The sequence below is a fragment of the Zea mays genome, chromosome 7 (assembly GCF_902167145.1).
Source record: "Zea mays cultivar B73 chromosome 7, Zm-B73-REFERENCE-NAM-5.0, whole genome shotgun sequence".
Classification (NCBI taxonomy): domain Eukaryota; kingdom Viridiplantae; phylum Streptophyta; class Magnoliopsida; order Poales; family Poaceae; genus Zea; species Zea mays.
The window spans coordinates 179,636,974-179,658,199 of NC_050102.1; the positions used below are offsets into that span (position 1 = coordinate 179,636,974).

The 21,226-nt window shown below is 45.9% G+C and overlaps 2 protein-coding genes across 2 annotated transcripts; both read right to left on the reverse strand.

Moving 5' to 3' along the window:
* Positions 1-2,634: 2,634 nt before the first annotated feature.
* On the reverse strand, positions 2,635-12,955 carry LOC100502417 (SNARE associated Golgi protein family). Its single transcript, NM_001196895.1, has 9 exons — positions 12,332-12,955; positions 11,248-11,309; positions 10,655-10,709; positions 10,452-10,550; positions 10,124-10,210; positions 9,862-9,978; positions 9,292-9,384; positions 8,673-8,703; positions 2,635-3,074 (listed from the first exon to the last, which is right to left on the reverse strand). Exons 1-9 carry the CDS (start codon positions 12,425-12,427, stop codon positions 2,899-2,901), a joined length of 816 nt encoding a protein of 271 aa, NP_001183824.1. The 5' UTR covers positions 12,428-12,955; the 3' UTR covers positions 2,635-2,898.
* Positions 12,956-13,713: 758 nt separating this feature from the next.
* Positions 13,714-14,851, reverse strand: LOC100272793 (uncharacterized). The gene has a single exon (NM_001147246.1). The coding sequence runs from the start codon at positions 14,777-14,779 to the stop codon at positions 13,931-13,933; it is 849 nt and encodes a 282-aa protein (NP_001140718.1). The 5' UTR covers positions 14,780-14,851; the 3' UTR covers positions 13,714-13,930.
* Between the last annotated feature and the right edge of the window lie 6,375 nt (positions 14,852-21,226).

A 21,226-nucleotide genomic window follows, 5' to 3' on the forward strand; every position in this document is an offset into this window, starting at 1 on the left:
GCCAGGGGACCGGGTCCGGCAGATCACCCGCAGGTACTTTTGGGCGTGCCTCTGGGCCCCTAGCCGACCCCCAACGAACGGGGCACGGACGTCCACTCGGATTACCCGCTTGCAGCTCACCGGAGACACCATGTCCGGTGCCCATCGAGGGTAACATGGCGCTCTCCCCCCCTCCTCCTTGCGGAAAGGCGACGTAGGGGCGTATGTAAAAAAGCCGAGTCTGTCCCTGATCGCCCTCTCGCCCTGTGCGGAGGCTCGGGGGCTGCTCTCGCAAACCCGGCTCCGGCCGAACCGTTGACAGCGTCAACATACCAGCCCGAGAGCTTGGGCCCCGACCGTGCACCCGGGCTACGGCCAGTTCGCATGAGGGAACAACCAGACCAGCCAAAGCATTACGCAAGGCATTAAGACCTCGGGGGAGTGAAACCACTCCTCCGAGGCCTCGGGGGCTACACCCGGCGGGTGCGCTCGCGCGCACCCACCGGAACAAAATGCAACCGAGAAAGGCTGGTCCCCTTGCAAAAAAGTGCGACGAAAGCCTCCAAGCGAGTGCTAACACTCCTTCGAGGCTCGGGGCTACTGTCGGGGACCATAATTAGGGGTACCCTCAAGACGCCTAATTCTCAGCTGGTAACCCCCATCAGCATAAAGCTGCAGAGGCCTGATGGGTGCGATTAAGTCAGGGATCAGTCCATACGAGCGACTCGATCACGCCTCGCCCGAACCTAGCCTCGGGCAAGGGCAACCGACCCCGAGGGATTTCCGGCTCGCCCGAGGCCTTGCCTTCGCTAAGAAGCAACCATGACTAAATCGCCGCACCGACCGACCGAGTCGCAGGAGCATTTATCGCAAAGGTAGCCTGACACCTTTATCCTGACGCGCGCCCCCCGGCAGAGCCGAAGTGACCGTCGTCACTTCGCCGCTCCACTGACCGGTCTGACAGAAGGACACCGCCGCCTGCGCCACTCCGACTGCAGTGCCACTTGACAGAGTGAGACTAACAGGCAGTCAGGCCCTGCCAAAGGCGCCATAGGAAACTCCGCTCCGCCCGACCCAGGGCTCGGACTCGGGCTAAGCCCCGGAAGACGGCGAACTCCGCTCCGCCCGACCCAGGGCTCGGACTCGGGCTAAGCCCCGGAAGACGGCGAACTCCGCTCCGCCCGACCTAGGGCTCGGACTCGGGCTAAGCCCCGGAAGACGGCGAACTCCGCTCCGCCCGACCCAGGGCTCGGACTCGGGCTAAGCCCCGGAAGACGGCGAACTCCGCTCCGCCCGACCCAGGGCTCGGACTCGGGCTAAGCCCCGGAAGACGGCGAACTCCGCTCTGCCCGACCCAGGGCTCGGACTCGGGCTCAGCCCCGGAAGACGACGAACTCCGCTTCGCCCGACCCCAGGGCTCGGACTCCGCCCTGGCCTCTGCCGAACAACCTCCGCCTCGCCCGACCCAGGGGCTCGGGCTCGGCCTCGGCCATGGAAGACAGACTCGACCTCGGCTTCGGAGGAGCCTCCACGTCGCCCGACCTAGGGCACGGGCCCGCCACGTCAACAGGAAGCGCCATCATCACCCTACCCCGAGCCGACTCGGGCCGGAGAGAACAAGACCGGTGTCCCATCTGGCTAGCTCCGCCAGATAGGCAATGATGGCGCCCCGCTAGCCCTGTGACGACGGCGGCTCTCAGCTCTCTTACGGAAGCAGGGGGACGTCAGCAAGGACTCAACCACTCCGACAACTGTCCCTCCGCCAGGCTCCGTTGCTCCTCCGACAGCCACGACATCACACCAGCAGGGTGCCAAGATCTCTCCGGCTGCCACATTGGCATGTACTTAGGGCGCTAGCTCTCCCCCCGCTAGACACGTAGCACTCTGCTACACCCCCATTGTACACCTGGATCCTCTCCTTACGCCTATAAAAGGAAGGACCAGGACCTTCTTAGAGAAGGTTGGCCGCGCGGGGACGAGGACGGGACAGGCGCTCTCTTGGGGCCGCTCGCTTCCCTCACCCGCGTGGACTCTTGTAACCCCCTACTGCAAGCGCACCCGACCTGGGCGCGGGACGAACACGAAGGCCGCGGGATTTCCACCTCTCTCACGCCCGTCTCCGGCCACCTCGCTTTCCCCCCTTCGCGCTCGCCCACGCGCTCGACCCATCTGGGCTGGGGCACGCGGCACACTCACTCGTCGGCTTAGGGACCCCCCGGTCTCGAAACGCCGACACATATAGAGAATGGAGACGATTAATAAAAAATCTTGAGATCTTTTTTGTGGATATTGTTGTAAGATGTTGCAACGCACGAGCAACCGACTAGTGTACATTGCCTTGAGATATGTCTAAAGATGTTAATGTGAAAAACAAAGACATTATATCTTCGTGAAGATATCTCTGGCTTGGTATTCTAAGACACAGTTTTGCTAGTACAATGTACAACACACATAAATAAATTATATCTTAGATAATTTTATTAAATCTGACATGAGTTACATACACCCCATAGTACACGTCCGTTGTAATCCTTTCCCGACCTGTCCTATTTTCCATATTTGACGATCTGTTTTCGGTGAATTCCGTTCGTATTGATTCGTTCGGTACACCCACGTATCACAATCCCGTCTCCGATTCGGCGATTCCCATTTTTTCCGAATCTGGCGCCATTTTCACAAAAAAAAAACACAAACAGGAGTTATTTTTCCGCTCGTTTCATCCCTAGCGGCTAGGCCCAACTGAAATACTACAATTGCATTTTCACCAAAGATATTACCTATCAGTCAAACTTCACCGTCATTTTTCTCTCTTTTTGCGCTTTTTTACCCTTTTACCGGCCTCACAAGAGCTATGGGTATATATAGTCTACAGACTCAACAGACAAAGAATGTACATCCGAGATTGTGAACACAACACTTTTACTTCTCGTGATCTTCATTTGACGTGTCAATCTTGATTACAAGAGGTTGTTGCAGATCGGAGGGAGAGGCTACCACAGGAAGCTGCGATGTTCCTACATCCAGCTCTCCATTCTCGGCCAATGCTTTCTCCAGAGATGATTTTGCAATTTTTGTGACGCAGATGATCAAGACCACTGCAAGACAACAGTGAAAACAGCCAGTATATACATGAGCACAAAGAGCCTTGTTAAGATAATACAACAGGAATAATTTAACATGTAACTTTAAGATAAATTCTTCATTTTTTCCTTTAGAAAAGGGATTGCCCTCTCAATGTGGCAAATCCACCTAGGGTCGTTTGGATCTATTCATTCTAGAGGAATTGAATTTATTTAATAAAATAGTCTATTTAGTTTGAAATTTGACATTTCACCGCTTTCCAAAGCTCAGATATAAGCCTATCTCAAATGCATGTGGTGAAGGAATATGTTTCCAGTCTACAACTTATAAGACCCTCTTTGGCTTATTCTTATATAGTAAAAATGTAGCACATAAATATCTACCACATATTGCTAATAATAGTATACAAATATGTTTCGCATAAAACCATATTAACTTAATTGATCTTTGCCTAAATTACTATTGTTAGAATGGAATTCAATTCCAAGGATCCAAACGGGACCTGAATTGGAGAAGGCCTACAGTTGAATGCAGTTCTGTTTTCTTTCTGGATGTCCAAAAATAAGAATACAGGTTTGCTAAAGAGTGTAAATTTATTTCTCCTAAATCCCATAGACCTTCTAGAGTTGCAATTAAAATCCAGTTGAATCAGTTTTATCTGCTCCTCAAGGCCTAAGCTACACCAAGACGACATTTCATTGGCCATCTAACCAGGGCATGCAAAAACTTCGGGGCTTGTTTGGAAGCAAAGATAGTACCGGAGGGGATGAAGGGGCAAAAATCTCATTGCTATTCAATTTTGAATAGCAAGAGGATTTTAGCTTCTACACTCTCCTCCGGTATCCTTACTTCCAAACAAGCCCTCAAAGGGATCATCTCCATGTCTCAGCTATCAGAATGCCCTGCTGTTCTTTAATGAGTAGATTCAGAAACCAAAAGCAAGGATGATTTGAATTTCCTGGTGCTTGTGTATAACTCAGGACAGGAAATAAGGAGAATGGCCCAAAAATAAACATATGTTCCTTCTGTATGTAAAACCTCCGTTTGTTTTTACATGTCGTATTAGCTTTATCTTAAGTCAAACATTTGTATCTTTGACCATAGATTTCAAAATTTTATATAGATTATATGACACAATTTCATATTTTTAGATTCACTATGATAAATACATTCATAATATATAATTTATATGTTGTGAAATTATAAGGATTTTTTGAAATATAGTAATATTTGACTTAAGACAAAGGTGGACCAGGTGATTCTTGAGCAGGAGGATGCAGTTTGGGAATTCTATAATAATCTATTTGGGTCTGCTGTCCAGAGGGAATTCACCCTTGATCTGCAGTCCTTCGACACTCCTTCGGTTGATTTAGAATTTTAGATGATCTTGATCAGCCTATTTTGGAAGAGGAAGTCTGGGCCACAATTAAATCCCTAACCTATGATAAGACCCCGGGCCCTGATGGGTTTACGGGTCGTTTCTTCAAGGTTGCTTGGAATGTCATTAAAGGACAACTCATGGCGGCTGTTGAGAGGCTCTTCCAAGAAGATGTTAACAAGTTCTACCACTTGAACTCTGCCTACGTGACTCTTATTCCTAAATCTAGTGATGCAGTGGCTGTCAAGGATTTTCGTCCTATAAGTCTAATTCATAGTTTTGCCAAAATTGTGACTAAACTGTTAGCTAATCATCTGGCTCCAAAACTTTCCTCCCTTATTTCCACCAAGCAAACTGCTTTTGTCAAGGGAAGGAGCATCCATGTTAGTTTCATTTTGATTCAGCATACAGCCAAGGCACTTCATGCACAAAAGGAATCTCGAGTTCTCCTTAAGGGCTTGTTCGGTTAGCTCTCAATCCATGTGGATTGAATGAGATTGTGTGGGTTTAAATCCCAAGTAAGTCAAATTTCTTCACAATTTTTTCCAATCCCGTCCAATCCATAGGTAACGGGATTAACCGAACAAGGCCTAAACTGGATATTAATAAGGCTTTTGATACTGTTTCCAGGCCCTTTCTCATGGAAGTTTTGAGGCATTTGCACTTCGGTTCAGTATGGTGTAATCTTCTTGCTAAATTGCTTAGATCTTCCTCAAGAGTGCTGGTAAATGATGAGCCAGGGGACTTAATCTGAGATCAGCGGGGTTTAAGACAGGGAGATCCTTTGTCACCCATGCTGTTCATTCTTGTTATGGATGTGCTCAACTCCTTCCGCCTTTGCTTGATGTGGTGCTCTATTTGAAACCTTGTTTGGCTGAGATGAATCTGGTTAAAGAGTTGTTGAGGATTTTTGGTGTGGCCTCAGGGCTGGTAACTAATCTAAGGCTCTAAGCAAATGTTCAGTTTCTCACATTCAGTGCCAGGACCAGGAGAAGGATTTGGTCCAGCAAGCCATTCCGTGCTCGGTGGCTGAATTTCCCTGTAAATATTTGGGTCTCCCCTTATCGGTCAAGAGACTCAGTAGTTCTGACCTTGTCCCTCTTATTCATAAGGTGGCTGATCATCTCCCGGGATGGAAAGTTTTGCTAATTCATCTAGCTGGAAGAGCTACTCTTGTTAAATCAGTGCTGACAGCCATCCCGGTTTATCAATTTATTGCTGTTCACTGTCCTAAATGGGTTTTAAAAGCTATAGACAAGATTCACAGAGACTTCCTTTGGAAGGGGCGCGAAAGGGCCTCTAGCGTAATGGTTAAGGCTTCCGAGTAGCACCTCCAGGTCCTGGGTTCGATCCCCCTCGGGGGCGAATTTCTGGCTTGGTTAAAAAAATCCCCTCGCTGTGCCCCGCCCGCTCCCGGGTTACGTCCTGCGCGCCACCCTCCGGCTGGGCCGTTGCAGAGTGGGCGGTGACGGCCCGCTAGTGATGGGGGGCCAGGGTTCGGGGATTTTCTCAGCCGGGACCATGTTTCGGTCTCTTCTTAATATAATACCGGGAGGGCGGTCTTTCCCTCCCCGGCTGAGTTTTTTTTTCCTTTGGAAGGGGCGGAAATGCGTTCAAGGAGGGCACTGCAGGGTTAGTTGGGAGCGAGTCTGCAGGCCCTTGGAGCTCGGTGGACTTGGTGTTCATAATTTGGAAGCGCTAGGCTGGTCTTTGAATATGCGTTGGTTATGGTACAAGACAAGGACGGAGGGACCATGGAGAGAATTGCAGATTTCTATATATTAAAGCAGGGCTCGTCGCTCCCCAGACAAGGTGGCCACGTAGTGCAGATTTCAAGAGCCGTTAGATGAATATCCTACCGTAGAGTTGGCCGAGTCTCTCAAAAGTGCTCCAGTCTGGTAGAAGCGCCAGTAAGTTTGAGAGGAGACAGTCAGATGGCGGCAGGTGGCCTTGGCATCATGATCGCTTTACCTGGAGCGTTGAAGGTAACACTCATTCCTCCCTCTCTCTACATTACGCTCTATCCTTCTCTCTCTTACTACTCCTGCGCCGTCACGCCGTCGTCCCCCTTAGTCCGCCCTTTTTTCAATAAGCCGTCGAGCCACCCTCTTCTGCTCCGTCCAGACGTTAGTTTGAAATATGCTCCCTTTGGCTGCCGACGTTTCCTTCACCGTTTCGTAGCAATCCGCGAGGCGAATTCACTTGCTCCGTCCGAGCGTCCCTAGCTGCCAAATGCGATGACGCTGCTGTGTTGGGGTATTTTCTAGGCACTCACTAGCAGATGCGTGGAGGCAGCTGCACCGAAATTCCTAGGGACGTGGATGAGCTTCCTTCTGCTATCCGTTCTTCCATCCCCTACGATGTCAGCTATAAGGATACACAGCTGCACCGAAATTCCTAGGGACGTGGATGAGCTTCCTTCTGCTATCCGTTCTTCCATCCCCTACGATGTCACCTATGAGGAGGAAGAATGTTGGTCAAAGATCTATGACTAGAAATGATGGAGAGGCCACTATTGTTGCATCGTCAGTGCGTGGTCAGAGAGGGGAAGATTTTGGCATGGTGGATCGTCATCGTCTCCAACTGCAAGTTTAGGAATCATGAGAAAAACTGAAAGTAGTGTAGCTATATGTACTTAGTTATATACAAGGATTGAGGGAGGTCGTGCCTTAAGTGCTCCAGATCAAATTGATGTTGCCTCCCCTTTCACAACAAGCCACCAAACGATGATGGCTTTCTTGGTCCGGGCGTTGCCTTAAGTGCTCCAGATCAATTTTTTGGTTGTTCCTTTGTTCCTTAGTAATTATATTCTTCTCTTTTCTATTACAGTGTGCTTATTTGCAAACTAGGTATACAAAGAAAGTAAAAACATGCATGTATCAGGTAATTACTACAGAAAATTTATCAACCCCAACTGTTACAACTTTAAATTAAATAGATTTATGTTCCTGTCAATCCACAACATATGCTGCAGAAAATGTACATGTTTATCATCTATTCTATTCAGCTTATTTTCTCTTAAAAATATATCTAGAATACTGCTATTATATTATGCGCGCGGTGGCGAGCGCAAGTGACTAGTTAATGTTCATCCAAATGCAGCAGCTCTCTTTGCTGCCTCGGTGGTGACAACTATTGAAGATGGCGCTAATACTTTTTTTCTGGACATACTTATGGCTGCATGGAGCCATGGACAGTCCCTCTCCATCCTTGCTCCTACTCTGGTTGGAGCAGTTCCCAAACGTTTGGTTAGAAAGAGAACAGTCCAGGAGGCTCTGCAACATTCACTTTGGATTGGTGACATCCAAGGACAGTTGTCGGTCTTAAGCGATTTTCTCTGGCTTTGGGATGTGCTACATGGCTTTTAACTTCAACCAGGAGTGGCGGATCACCACTCCTGGAGTCTGACTGCTTCGGGGTCTTATTCCTCTAGATCGGCCTACCAGGCCTTTTTCATGGGGGCGATAAGTTTTGACCCGGCTAGCGAATTGGCACAGCTGGGCCCCTCCGAGATGTCGTTTCTTCATGTGGTTGGCTGCTTTAGAAAGGTGTTAGACTGCAGATAGACTAGCCCGTAGAGGATTGGATCATCCAGAATGTTGTGTGTTGTGCGATCAGGAGGAGGAAGATATCAACCATCTGTTAATTAGGTGTCTTCTCAAGGACGGTCTGGTTTGAAGTGCTTAACCTGATTCATCTCCCACAATTGAGTCCTGGGCCAGAGGATCACCTGCTGCAGGATTGGTGGCGAGAGGTGGAGAGTAGGGTGCCAAAGATTCAAAGGAAGGGCATAAACTCTTTAGTTATCGTAGTAGCTTGGTGTATTTGAAAAGTGTTCCTGTTGCTGTTCAGAACATAAAGGATGAGGCTGAAATTTGGTGCAGGGCTGATGCCAAGGGACTTGCGGCCATCTGGCCAGGCTAGAGTGGTGTGTCTGGTCGTGTTTTCTCTGTGTAACAAGTGCTCGCTACTGTGTCTGTTTCTGCCCCCTAGGGCTTTTGTACTCTGGTCCATTTTGGACCTTTTCTCTCCTTAATATAATGACGTGCAGCTCTCCTGCACATTCGAGGAAAAAAAGATCCTGACGTATTAAAAAGATGTAAGAAACATATGACTTAAGTCAGCTGGCTTGGTATTTTTAAAGCATGGAGATTTTGGGTGCATTATATCTGTAACTAAGCACCAAAAAAGGCAGAAACTATCAGAATTCTAAAGGGGAGATAATGGCACATACCAGATAATACAAAGCCAGATATTATCAGAATCTGAAAAAAAAAACATGCATAGGTATCAGCAGAAGTTACTATGAAGCAACGTAAAAATTAAAATCTACATCATACAAATGAGGAACAACTCCTGCGTCCTTCGAGAAAAAAAAATGAGGAACAGCTTAAAGGAAACATTTGATTCATTGGTGATGAGATACCAAAAACTAAGAGAAAATAAGCATCCCATGATTAGATCACTCATTCAAGTGCACAAGTGAAAATGAACAATATAACTGCAAAAGTTTCTAGGTTTTGCAGAAGTTCGGTGATGACACAACTTATTAGTAAGTACTAACACGGATGTACTGGAAGTGTGGATGGACAAATTTTATCAAAAGATCTCAATCATCTTAATTCTGTAAAACAAATAGCTTATGCAAACAGAAAAATTTAATGACTTATATTCATGTATGAACCAAAGTTAAATGAAAAAAACCTAATGATCCATTTTACTTTCTTATGAAAAAATTATTTACTCTGTATTCAGAAATTTTATATGAACTGATGGTTACAAAACACAAACTAATACATGACATCACAAGCACAATCCAGCAATTGAGATAATGCGTCATTAGTATTACTCACCCATCGAGTAGTCGAGATCTCACTCCACCCATGTGTCACATCTGATAGATCTTTCAGTGTTGTTCCAACGTACACCAAAGCAAGAGTGATTGGCTGTAAAACAAGGATGATTAGCAAGAATGAAACATAGCATTGCCTTCATGGGCATGGGCTAAGAATAGTTCATAAATGAAAAGGTAATATAAAGCTTAGTAAGCCAATGACATGAGTATGCTGTTAAAAGTCATAACTCACAAAGTTTTCTGTGTAAATATAGTATCAATAAAATAGATTTAGTATCAAACAAGTGACAAATAAAACAGCGCATTTACTTGTAAATGCATAGTCAGCAAATTATGCAAAGAAACAAATGGTTGCAATTATGCAAACAATGTAGCAGATAGTTAAAAGGCAAAGTTTCAATGAGCCAGCTATAGTATGTGCCAGTAGCCTGGTGCCGTCCTGACCCTACTCCTACAACAGAGCCTTTTTTTTTCTCCCCAGCCATTTGGGGTAGTCTAATGTGAAGCCCAAAGAAGCCAGCAACAAATATGACATAAAATGTAAAAATGGTAACAAGCGGAAGTATACCATCATTCCAAACCAAGAAGCCAGCATGTATTCTCCAACACCAACAGGAGTGACAGATAACAGGTAGTTCAACATGTTGAACGGAAGTAAAGGTACAAGCCTTAGTAGCAACACGATCTGCACATAAGTTAGAAGCCTTAGTTAAACCAAGTATATGAATCAGACAAATTCATAATATGGTTACAGTTGGACAATCCCACATCAGTCCAATGTTATTTTAAGCTGGTTGTGTGCCTAAAACCTCCAGGCTGGAAAAATTTACCTTGAAGCCAGATCTTTGGATGGCAATAGCTACTGCTTGAAACTTAGGGTAATCTTTGCATTTCGAAAGAACATAAGGCCTCCCAATCTGCAACAATATTATAAAACTCTTATGATGTCAGGAAAGTAATAATGCTTCAAATAATTGAACTTATAGTACTTGAAATCCACTTAGCAGACATAATTATCCACAGGAACAAGCTGCAAACTATGTAACAAATCTTTAATGTAGTTGCAGTCAAAACAAAAGATAATAAAAGGCATGCACCACAAAATACACAGTTTGTAACATGAAAGATAGCCATAGCTGTCTATACAAGTATACATACCGTCCTGCCAAGCAGAAATGCAGCAGTTGCACCAATTGTTGCTCCAATGGAATCAGCAACGAACCCTACTGGCAGTCCAAATAAATAGCCCCCTCCAAGCTGGTAAAAGAATTGCAGCAACATAAAAAGGTGATTTAACACGAGGGCTCTTAAAAGAGGAAAAGGACAAGGCTTGTAAGGGGGGGGGCAGCAATCTCACGTACTGTAAGAATTGATGCTGGAACAGCTAAGACTGTCAGAGGAATGTAAGCTAGGGCCCTGTAATATTACACAACAAGAATACAATTAAGTTTGAAATAAAAAATGGTAAGGGCATATAACATAATATAGAACAACAATACTTCAGCCTTAAGGCATGCCACTGCAAGTGCAAGCCAAATATCAGGTATAAGACTGTGTCAAGCAGGTTACCCATATGGTCACTCAAAACATTGTTTTGCACTGTAGATTGAAGTTTGAAATATGAGATGGGACTGGATGGGTAAGCTGCTGGAGATAGTCTAAGACCGTGTCCAGCAGGTTACCTAAAACATTGTTTTGCACTGTACACTGCACTTTTCGTAGAGTGGAGTTTGAAATAGGAGATGAAATGGGAGATAGGATGGGTAAGCTGCTGGAGATAGTATAACAAAGCAAGGCTTACGTATATCTTGTAGGTGGGTTTGGGTTTTATTTAAGGGGAAGGACGTATGTTTTCTGTGAAAAGCTGTGTAGTGGAGTATAGCAGTAAGTGCGCCCCAAAAGTGTGGCTACAAGTGAGAAACTACAACTTATGTACAAAGAGTTCAATACTTACAGCACCAAAGGACCCCATGCACCCAAGTTCTCCTTGATCCAAAGCAGAAAATCCTTTAAAATCTGTGAATACAAACTTAAACCAGTAAGAACCTGATGCAGAAGTAAAGTTAATCTACATTTTAAGCTCCATAATCTTAGATTTATAGGAAACAAGAAAGCAAGGAGAAGGGGAGTAAGAATTTCTCTAACTCTGGAATCTGGATTATCTTATCTTAGTAAATTGAAGTATCACAACAATATGATGTAAACTAAGTAAAAAGAGTAAAACTAACTGACAAAAATTCCTCAATCAAGATGAAAACTAGCAGAGCAGGGTAATTCCGTGAGCTGGATGCAAGCAGCTGAGACAAGAGGGAGGTATATTTCGGGTATCAAGTTATGACCATCTTGAGGCAAATTAAAATGGAAAGCAGTATGCATTCTAACAGAGTACCATGACAGGGTATAACAGTTACTAAAGCCATAACTAAATAAGATCACAATTCACAAGGATATATCCATATATTCCGTACTAGAACAAGGCATGAACGGATGACAAATTAAGCAATGGAATGGTCAGATGACAAAAAATGATTCCATAGATAAATAGCTTTGCCAACAACTAGTCCCCCTGGTTCATGTATCTTGACTTACTATGGCAGGGAACAGTGCATGCGAGAAGTAACAGAGTACCCCTCAAAAGTTTCCTGCTAGACAGGAAAGTTTCCTGCGAACACATGAACTCATGATATGTGTTACTTACAACCATGTCATGTCATAATGCATTGGCCCAGACTACCCAAAACGATACTACATTTCTGAAGACTTGAAACATTCACATGCACATTTGGCACAGAGCATCATTTCCGGCCATATAGAAATAAGCATGGCAGATTTGGGTACCGAGGGAAGGGCAGGGGAGCTAAACCAATCACGAGAGCAAACGAAGCTACATTTCAACAACAACAGCAGCAATCATGGCTGTTTACATGCCTAACAACACAGCACAGATCATCCCAAACGGGTGTCCTCGAATAATCGCAACATGGGATCGCGGAAGGGGCCCATTTAGGTAGCGGGATGGAGATCAGATAAGGCCGAACCTTCTCGACGGGGAGCGTGAAGAGCGCGACGACGACGGCGGCGAGCAGGACGGCGGCGACGGCGAGGCGGACGGCCGAGGGCCACGAGAGCGCCATGGACGCGAGCAGCCTCCTGCGCCAGGGCCTGAGCCTGCCGCAGTCCTCCCCTCCCTCCCCGCCCTCCGCGCCGTCCGCCCAGCCCCCCGCCCTCCCCCGCGCCCGCAGCCCCACCGCGGCGCCTGCCAGATTTGCCGCCCACCGGATCCGCCCTCCCGCCTCCGCCGCCCTCGCGCACCGCTCGCTGCTACCGCTAGCACGCCCGCCCGGCGCGGCGGCTTATCTCGCGCGAGCGACAGAGAGAGAGATGCGGGCGCTGGATCTGGAGGCAGGCGAGTGGGTGGAGGTGGAGCTGTCCCGTCGCGACGCGTTGCGTGTGGGTTCGATTTCTCTACTCTCGTTGCCCCTTTTCCCGGTGGGGAGCACCGAGCACGGGAGGAAACAGCAGGGGGAGGGTTCGCTTCACCTTGCTCGCACGCCTCGCCTCGCCTCGCCTCGCCTTGCTTCCAGTTCCAGTTCCAGTCCCACCTACCGTCCGTGTCCGTCCTCGGCGGGGAGCGCCCAGCACCGACAGATGTGGACGCGCATGATCCGGTCGCCTCTGCTCTGAGTCTGACTGCGGGCGGTGGAGAAAGGGTTAACCGAACCGGTTTGTTGCGATTAACCGGGTTAAATTTGGTAGAAACCGACCAATTTAAATTCGAACTAATTTTTAATTGAATCAGTTCATAACCAATTTATCGGCTGATAATATCGATTAATCGATCACAAATCTGATAAACTGACAATACCGAAACCAATCTATTGTTTTTTTAAATAAAGTACATTATAAAGTATCAGTTTTTCTGGTTTCCACTGTCGTTCTTTACATAAAAAAATCAAACATCAACTTTAACGTTCACCGGTCTCCACAGTTATAAAAAATAAGATAAAATTATATACAAGTGATGGTTCAGATTTTAGTTGCTGGTTTTATATTCACACTCATTCAATTAACTTATCTAACCAACAGAACATATATTTTTATGTTTTATTAAAATAAAGTCATATGACATATAAAACCGTAACAATGTACGGACATCTAACTAGCACTATATATATATTGTCTCTACCGGCAATGTACGTAGCATTTGAAACCAACCGTACCAGTGTCTAGCTGGAAACACACACGACAGACACTGACAACTGGCCAGTGTATACATGACACGTATTTATTACAATTAATATTACTGTTACAAATTTGTGGCTACCTATATATGGTGATCAGTTTACATATATAAGCCAAACTCTAATTGGTTTCCTTTTTTTTTCCTTTGCTAGGCTCACCGGAGAAACACAGACTTCATGGTTATAACTGTGATGGATGGCATTACTTTGGGAAAAGGCCAGACGACCTCGAATCCTCCTCGATCGTCGTCGCTCTCGAATCACGTAGCACTCAGTATCTATATACCGTTACCGTATTTATGCGCATGTATGGGCACAGCAGGTACGTACAGAAGTAGCACAATTAAGCTAGTCGCTCTCGCGCCATATGCAGGCCCGGCGGCCTTCAGCTCATCATCAGACGCCGCCGCACCTGTAGGTGAACTTGCAGGAGTTGCCCACCTTGACGGTGTACTTGTGCTGCGGCTTGACGAGGAAGGGTGGCAGGCGGAGCAGCGCCTCGCACACGCAGTCCGGCTCCACCTCCTTCAGCCACCGGCAGCAGTCCCTATAGGCGCGGTGGTCGTCTTCATCGTCGTCGTCATCATCATCGTCATCGTCGTCGTCTTCATCGTCGTCGTCCTCATCCTCGTCTTCATCATTGTCCTCATCCTCGTCTTCGTCCTCGTCATTGTTCTCGTCGCCGTCACGCAGACGACCACGGCGGTGTCTGTGGCGGCGGCGCCTACGGCTGCGGGAGCGGTGGCGTCGTATGCTGCCGCCGCTGTGGGTGTGGTTTCCGTTTCCCACCACGGCCACGGAGGAGTGACTGGTGGTGTCGTTACGGTCGTCATCGTCGGTAACCGCCTCGACGGTGATCATGGAGGATGCGGCGGGTTTGCTCACGGATGACATGGCGGGTTTACTGACGACGCCGCTCTTCTTGTCTTGGTCGCGGGGGTGGCGTCGGCGGTCGCCACCACCGCCGCTATCGTCGTCATTGTCCTCGTCCTCGTCTTCATCTTCATCATTGTCCTCGTCTTCGTCCTCATCTTCGTCGTTGTCCTCGTCATTGTCCTCGTCGTCGTGATGGTGGTGGTGGTGCTCGGGACTAGTGGGTGGTAGGATGGCGCAGGCCTGGCTGGCGATGGCGAACTGCGTGAGGCAAAACTTCTTGGTCTGTGCCTCGGCGCCCGGCACGCTGAGGAACGGGAGAAGGAGTACCGCGGCGAGGATCACCACTCGGAGCGCCGCCGGGGCAGCCATGCCGAACCGAAACCCTGTCCGGCCGCTCGCTCTCGGGAGGTGGAGGTGGAGGGATGGTTCCTTCAATGCAAGAATGCCATTGGTGTTCGATGCAGGGTAGATGGGTGGCACGACTTTATATATATATACCACACATGGGGTTGGATTGATCTCATTCTCAACGATGTGTGTGTGAGATAGATCAAGATGTATTACATGCATGACAGCGATTAGATGTTGTTTATCTTTGCATGGTTGCTGGATTCGCGCTGCTGGAATGGGAGTAGTAGGGGAGAAGGTGATGAGTTGTAGGTGCCTCATGCTTACCGTGTGATGCTTCCACTTCCATCGGCAATTGCCCACTGAGCACGATGCATGAGCTCTACTTTATTATGGACCATCTTTGTGTGACTTGCTTAACCTATCTTTATGTGACATTGTGGTTGGGGTGGCATTGTCAGTTGTCAACTAGCTCTTGTGGTCTTGTGGGGGGGCTTGTTCGCTACGGCTTTCTGCGGCTTTAATCTGACTGCGGCTTTAATCCGATTGCGGCTACGGCTTCTACAGTATTTTATCTCTATAGATTGCAGTTTTAGTACTCCGAACAACTGCAACAACTACGGTTGTAGAGCAATCGAACAAGCTTGCCCACTGGCACTAGGTCAGCCATGACACTACGAGTCGTTTTTTGGGTCGTGTCAGGCTGAAAATGATGGGGTCAATATGAGATCATGCAAGGCCCTATTTGGCAAGGCTCTGGCTTCGGCTTCCTTGAAGGAGCAGCTCCCATAGGAGCCAGTGTATTTTTGTAAATCGTTTGGTAAAACGGTTCCTTCTGAACTTTCCTACTTTCTACTTGTTGCATTCAACAAAACTGCTAGTTTCTGCATTCAGCAAACTGATATTTCCTACTTGCTTGTTGATTGCTGGAACTGCTTACTAGTTACTTGTTGAAACTGCATTCAACAAAACTGAATTGTTTGGTGCTTGCTGTTGCTGGTACTTGGCGCTTGCTGCTACTTGCTTGGTGTCAAGTGCACTGCTTGCTACTACTTGGTGCTTGCTGCACGGAGAGAGACAATGGCACGACAGTGGACAGGCATGGGAAAGAGAAAAGAGACGGCAACACGACGGTGGACTGACGTGGGAGAGAGATGAATGAAGAAGGACACACCGAACATCAAACGGAGACGCGACATAGGAGCTGTGTGGAGCCAAAATTTTAGGCTCCGACTTTTGAACCTATAGTATGAGATGATGAGAGGTAAGGAGGACGAGAAGATATCTGCAAGATCTAGTGGTGGATAGACCACCAAAGATGGGGAAGACATGAGAGATGTGACAACAGTGGCAGGCAGTGGCCATATAGGCCAAGAGAAAGATGAGGGTACAAGAGTCCTCATCTTTAGGGATGAAAACGGGACAGGATTACCCGCCGGGTACCGGATACGGATACTGAAACTACCCGTTTTTTCGGATACCGGATACGGGTATTTTTCAGGCGGGTCGGATACGGATAATACCCGGATCGAGCTCAGCCGGATACGGGTAGGATACGTGATAGCTAATACCCGGTAACTACCCGCAACTTCCGGGTAGGATACGGATACCCGGTATGCGGGTACCCGGTTTATGGCCCAAGTTTTAAATCTCACGTGTGGAGTGGAGGAGACCCAAAACAAATTTGCATTTGGCCCATAAAAATGGTGAAAACGTCACTACGTCAGCCCAGTGCCCACTTGCCCACAGCCCACTCGCGTTCAGCCAGCCTGCCAGCCAGTCAGGTTAGCGACGCGCATTCAAGTTTCAACTTTCAACCCTAATGTAACAGCCGTACAGGCAGGGCCGGTCCTGAGATTTCAGGGACCCGGGGCGAAACCAAAAATTGAGGCCTTTAAAGCTTCATCTATAATTTTTTTTTACTTTCTTCTAAGTACATCGACAAATTTTTTATATGATAAAAAACTCAAATATATCAAAATAAATTCAAATATGTTTACCTATTACCTCAAAAATTTCTTCTAACATTTCTTGATGCGAAGTCGTTGATAATAGTGTTGCTATCAACCTTGTCAAATAATTTCTTCTCAATACATAAAGTGGCCAATCCGTTGAGCCGTTCTTGAGACATTGTTGACCTTAAATAGTTCTTCAACAATTTCAACTTTAAAAAGCTTCTCTCAGTTGATGCAACAGTTACAAGCACAGTAAATAATATCCGGTAAGCGATTGGAATATTTGGATACAAATCCATTTGCCGAACATACTCAAAGATCTCCATAGAAGACATTGGACTTTCAGGTAAACTTAGTTTCAAGCAGTTGAAGTCGTGACCTGTGCTGTGATTCCGTGAACAGGCAGCACAGCAGGCCTAGGGACCGGCAAGAAGATGGCAAGACTGCAATGTGAGGTGATCAGATGGCAAGGGCGGCAAGAGCAAGGCACAATCGCGCAAGGGCAAGGCTTTCGCGTGCGTTTGCGGCGGCCGACGGTGATTAGGGATTTTTTTTATTCCAATTACCGTGGTGTCCAGGCAGTTGAATCAATATAGACCTAATTGGATTAGTTTTACTTGGACCTAACCATAATACGTATATACATATACACTGTATGTATACCTGGGGCGGGGCCCCTGGAATTTTGGGGCCCGGTGCGGTCGCTCCGGTTGCCCGCCCTCAGGACCGGCCCTGCGTACAGGTACAGCCACCTAGCCTAGTCAACACAGCCGCGACGGAGGACGGACTAACGCTCATCGGCGGTTGCGGCGGCGGTGCTCTGCTGCAGTCGACCACACGCTCATCGGCGGTCGCGGCGGCGGTGCTCGGCTGCAGTGCTGTTGCTGCCTCGCTAGTCAGCGTCGCCACCACGCGCATGGTCCTGCTGTCAGCCAGTGACCGCGGAGATTCGAACTGAGATCCGAACCAGTGACCGCGGACTGTCAGCCAGCTGCCCAGTGCCCACCGTCCCGGGCTCCCGGCGTCTCGGCTTCATGCGGCCCTGCAGCCGGCAGAACCTCCCTGATGGTGCCATCGCCTCGCCTAAAGATTAGCGCATGAGCTCCTCCATCCTCTTATTTTTTTGTGGTGTAGTTAGTGCTTATGTATTTATATAGTTGTGTGTAATATTTTAAATGAAATTGGCACTATATCCATGTGTTCTGTTGGACTTGTTGAACTGTATTTTGTGAGTTGTGTGAACTAGTCATGTGTAACTATGATGTATGAACAATGCAGTTGAACTTGTGTGATTTGTTCGTGCTTTTGTATTGAACTATGTATGTTGTGTGGCTATGTTGCAAACTTGCAATGAACCTATATGACTATGCTGCTTGCGTTATTACGCATATTGTGTAACTGTGTTGCAAACTTGCAATGAACTTGTGTGGCTAATGACTATGTCGTTGCAATTAAGTTGAAAGTTGATATCAAGGTCCATGTATATTTTGTAAGTGTACAAACAAAGTTCATGTGCTACACTTATTTTTTTAGAATAATTAGCTTTACATTTGGTTGATATACTACCCGGTAAGTATCCGGTATACAGAAATATCCGCCCGGATAATATCCGATATCTGTTTACTATCCGTCCGGATATTATCCGATCCCATCCTATATCCTACCCGACATTTTACTATCCGTATCCGGTCATGTATCCGATTAAAATTTATTTGGGTAGGATACGGGATAACCTATTATCCGTCCGTATCCGTCCCGTTTTCATCCCTACTCATCTTCTCTTGTACCCTCATTTTCTTCATCATTGTCTCTTCATTACTCTATACATATTGATATAGGGGAGAGTCATGTAGAGATGGTCTTTGTATGAAGAGATATTCTCTTATACTTTTTTTATTTAGCCACTTAAAACCCCCAAGAAACCACATATTAAATGGGCATGCCCTAACACATAGTGCATAGCGGATAAAAGAGGCATGGTCCTCTATTTCCCTAGCATATGGATATGGATCTTTTTTCGTCTCATGTTGCAATGCACGAGTATATTTGTTGCTTTTCGCTTAAAGGGATCTTAGCACTAAAACATGTTATATTATTAAGGGTAGATATATTTTACAGTTTTTAATAATATACATATTTTTATCCCATCGGACAAGCATACATGTTCTAAATAATTAGATCGTGAGTCATTTTGGTTCAGATGTATAGGCGTGCAATCATACCTCTTTTTAAACAGTTAGAGTGGATTTAATTTGAAAATAGTTTTACGTAGGTTTGTCTTCAAAATTAATTTAAAATTGTCCTATTTATAAATTTCAAATGAACTTAACCTATGAAACCACGAGCTGTGACAACTCACATCACAGCTATAGATGTCCAAACGGACCGGGCTTGCCGGACGACCCGAAACCCGGCACGACACGTAGTGAACCGGGCCCGTGCCGGCCCGGCTCGGTCACCGGGTCGTGCCTGGCCGAAGGCGTGGCACGACGGGCTAGATCCGGCACGACCCAATTTTATTTTTTTTCATATAAATACATATATTATACTTGAATATAGATTATAAAACACAAGAAACATGTGTTTTTGATGGTTATGTGGCTGTAAATAAATGTTTAGAGCTAATAAATATGGTTTAAACCCAAAAAAATGCATACTTTTATGATATTTTTATCATTTAAACGTCATATATTGTTATGAGCCCGTTAAACCCGTCGGGCCGTAGCCCGGCCCGGCACGGCACGGCCCGCTAGCTAATCCAGGCCGGGCCGGCACGGTCCTAATCCGTGTCGGGCCGGGACGACACGGCCCGCCCATTTAGACATCTACAATTACGACCCGTTTAATTTGCAATGCATGCAGAAGATGAATAATCAACCCATGGGCCATGGCTGGTCTGACAGCCATCCATCGTCGATGAATTTCTTGTCCATAAATCTCTGCGCCTCCTCCTCGCTCAAACGCCAAACAACAGAATTGGGAGGCAGGGCTGTTTTTGACTTTTCAGGGGCACAATGCAAAATCTGATATAGATGTCTCATCCACACACAAATATATATAATTATACATATATTATCGAATATTTGACGTATAAAAATTATTATGCACTGTTTTGAAGTTTATAAGATAACAAATGTAAAATATAGCCAAAACACTTACTTGTTATCTGATATTATTAAAAATATCTTCTAACATTTTTTGATACAAAGTCATCGCTTATATCATTGAGATCAGTCTCATCCAACAAATTTTTCGATATATAGAATCGACAAGCCATGTAACCTATCTTGAGTTATTGTTAACCATAAATAGTTCACAGAAATATTTTAATTTTAAAAAGATTCTCTCTACCGAAGCAACCATCGTATATATAGTTTATAATACTCTCTCTATATCAAAATAGAATTTGTTTTGCCTCTTTAGTGGATTCATCATCATCAATATAAACATAAAAATCAAGAGCTAAAACAAATACTATTTTGAAACTGATGGAGTATTCAATAAGTAATTGAGACATTAACAATATAAACGAGACTAGTCGATAACTCGATAGTGCATCGCTCTTTGCGTATTTGTGTTTAGAATAAAGAGGTTTAACAGGAAAAAATGCTAGCGTCCAGTGGCTAGGGGGCCCTCTGTTTTTGGGGGTCCGGTGCGGCCCCACCCTCCGCACCCCCTCAGGTACGGCCCTGCTGGGAGGTAAGACATCAAGTCATCACTACCAGAGAAGCTTACAATAACAGAGATCAATGCAACAAGGGATGGAATCCATTGTGTAGCCAGAACAAAATATCAAACTACTTATTTGTAGAGATAAGAGAAAAACAGTACTTACAGATAGCAGGTCTTTTAATGAATTATATAGTGCACCACAATAGCGGTCATGAAGTCTTAATATAATACTGTGGGGCAGTTTTATCCCCGCATGTCGAGTTTTTTTAATAGCGGTCATGAAGACACAAGCAGAAGCTGAGAAGTTGACAATAAAGATGAATTTTGATAACTCTTTTGAACCCCATAAAGGTTCCAACAACTTCCCAAATAAAAAAAAGACCAATGATACTGACAACCACCTGCAGAAATATCGGTCATGTAGAGCTGAAGGAGCTCTCATATGTTAATAAACATGACGTTTTGTCAAAATGTTTGTAATACTCGAAAGGGCCAGTAATCAAATGCATTAACAGGTGTGACGCTATATTTTATTTTGCACAAAAACCGCAAACACAGATCAAGCACTCCAGGGCAAAACACCTATAAAACAGAACACTAATATTTTCCATTGTCTAAGGTGACATTCAAGTGTACAACAAACATCTAGAAGAATTAAGTAATGGTTAACAAGAACCATGCTAATGTTTCCACAACTGTAATAAGAGAAAGCTAGAAGCTAAATCGAGTCATCATTTTGTGTGATTGTGATTGATTCCATGACATAAGTTACATCCAAACAAGCAGACACCAGCAAGCAAGCAAGCTGTGCACTATACTGAAGTCCAACCATTTCATTACT

Bases quoted from the DNA above. Each gene is read 5' to 3' on its own strand.
- LOC100502417 (NM_001196895.1), bottom strand. From the start codon at position 12,427: ATGGCGCTCTCGTGGCCCTCGGCCGTCCGCCTCGCCGTCGCCGCCGTC. The intron at 11,310-12,331 runs GTTCGGCCTTAT...TTGTATTCACAG, and splicing joins TCACGCTCCCCGTCGAGAAG to ATTTTAAAGGATTTTCTGCT. The intron at 3,075-8,672 runs GTATGTGCCATT...GTTGTCTTGCAG, and splicing joins ATCTGGCTTTGTATTATCTG to TGGTCTTGATCATCTGCGTC.
- LOC100272793 (NM_001147246.1), bottom strand. From the start codon at position 14,779: ATGGCTGCCCCGGCGGCGCTCCGAGTGGTGATCCTCGCCGCGGTACTC.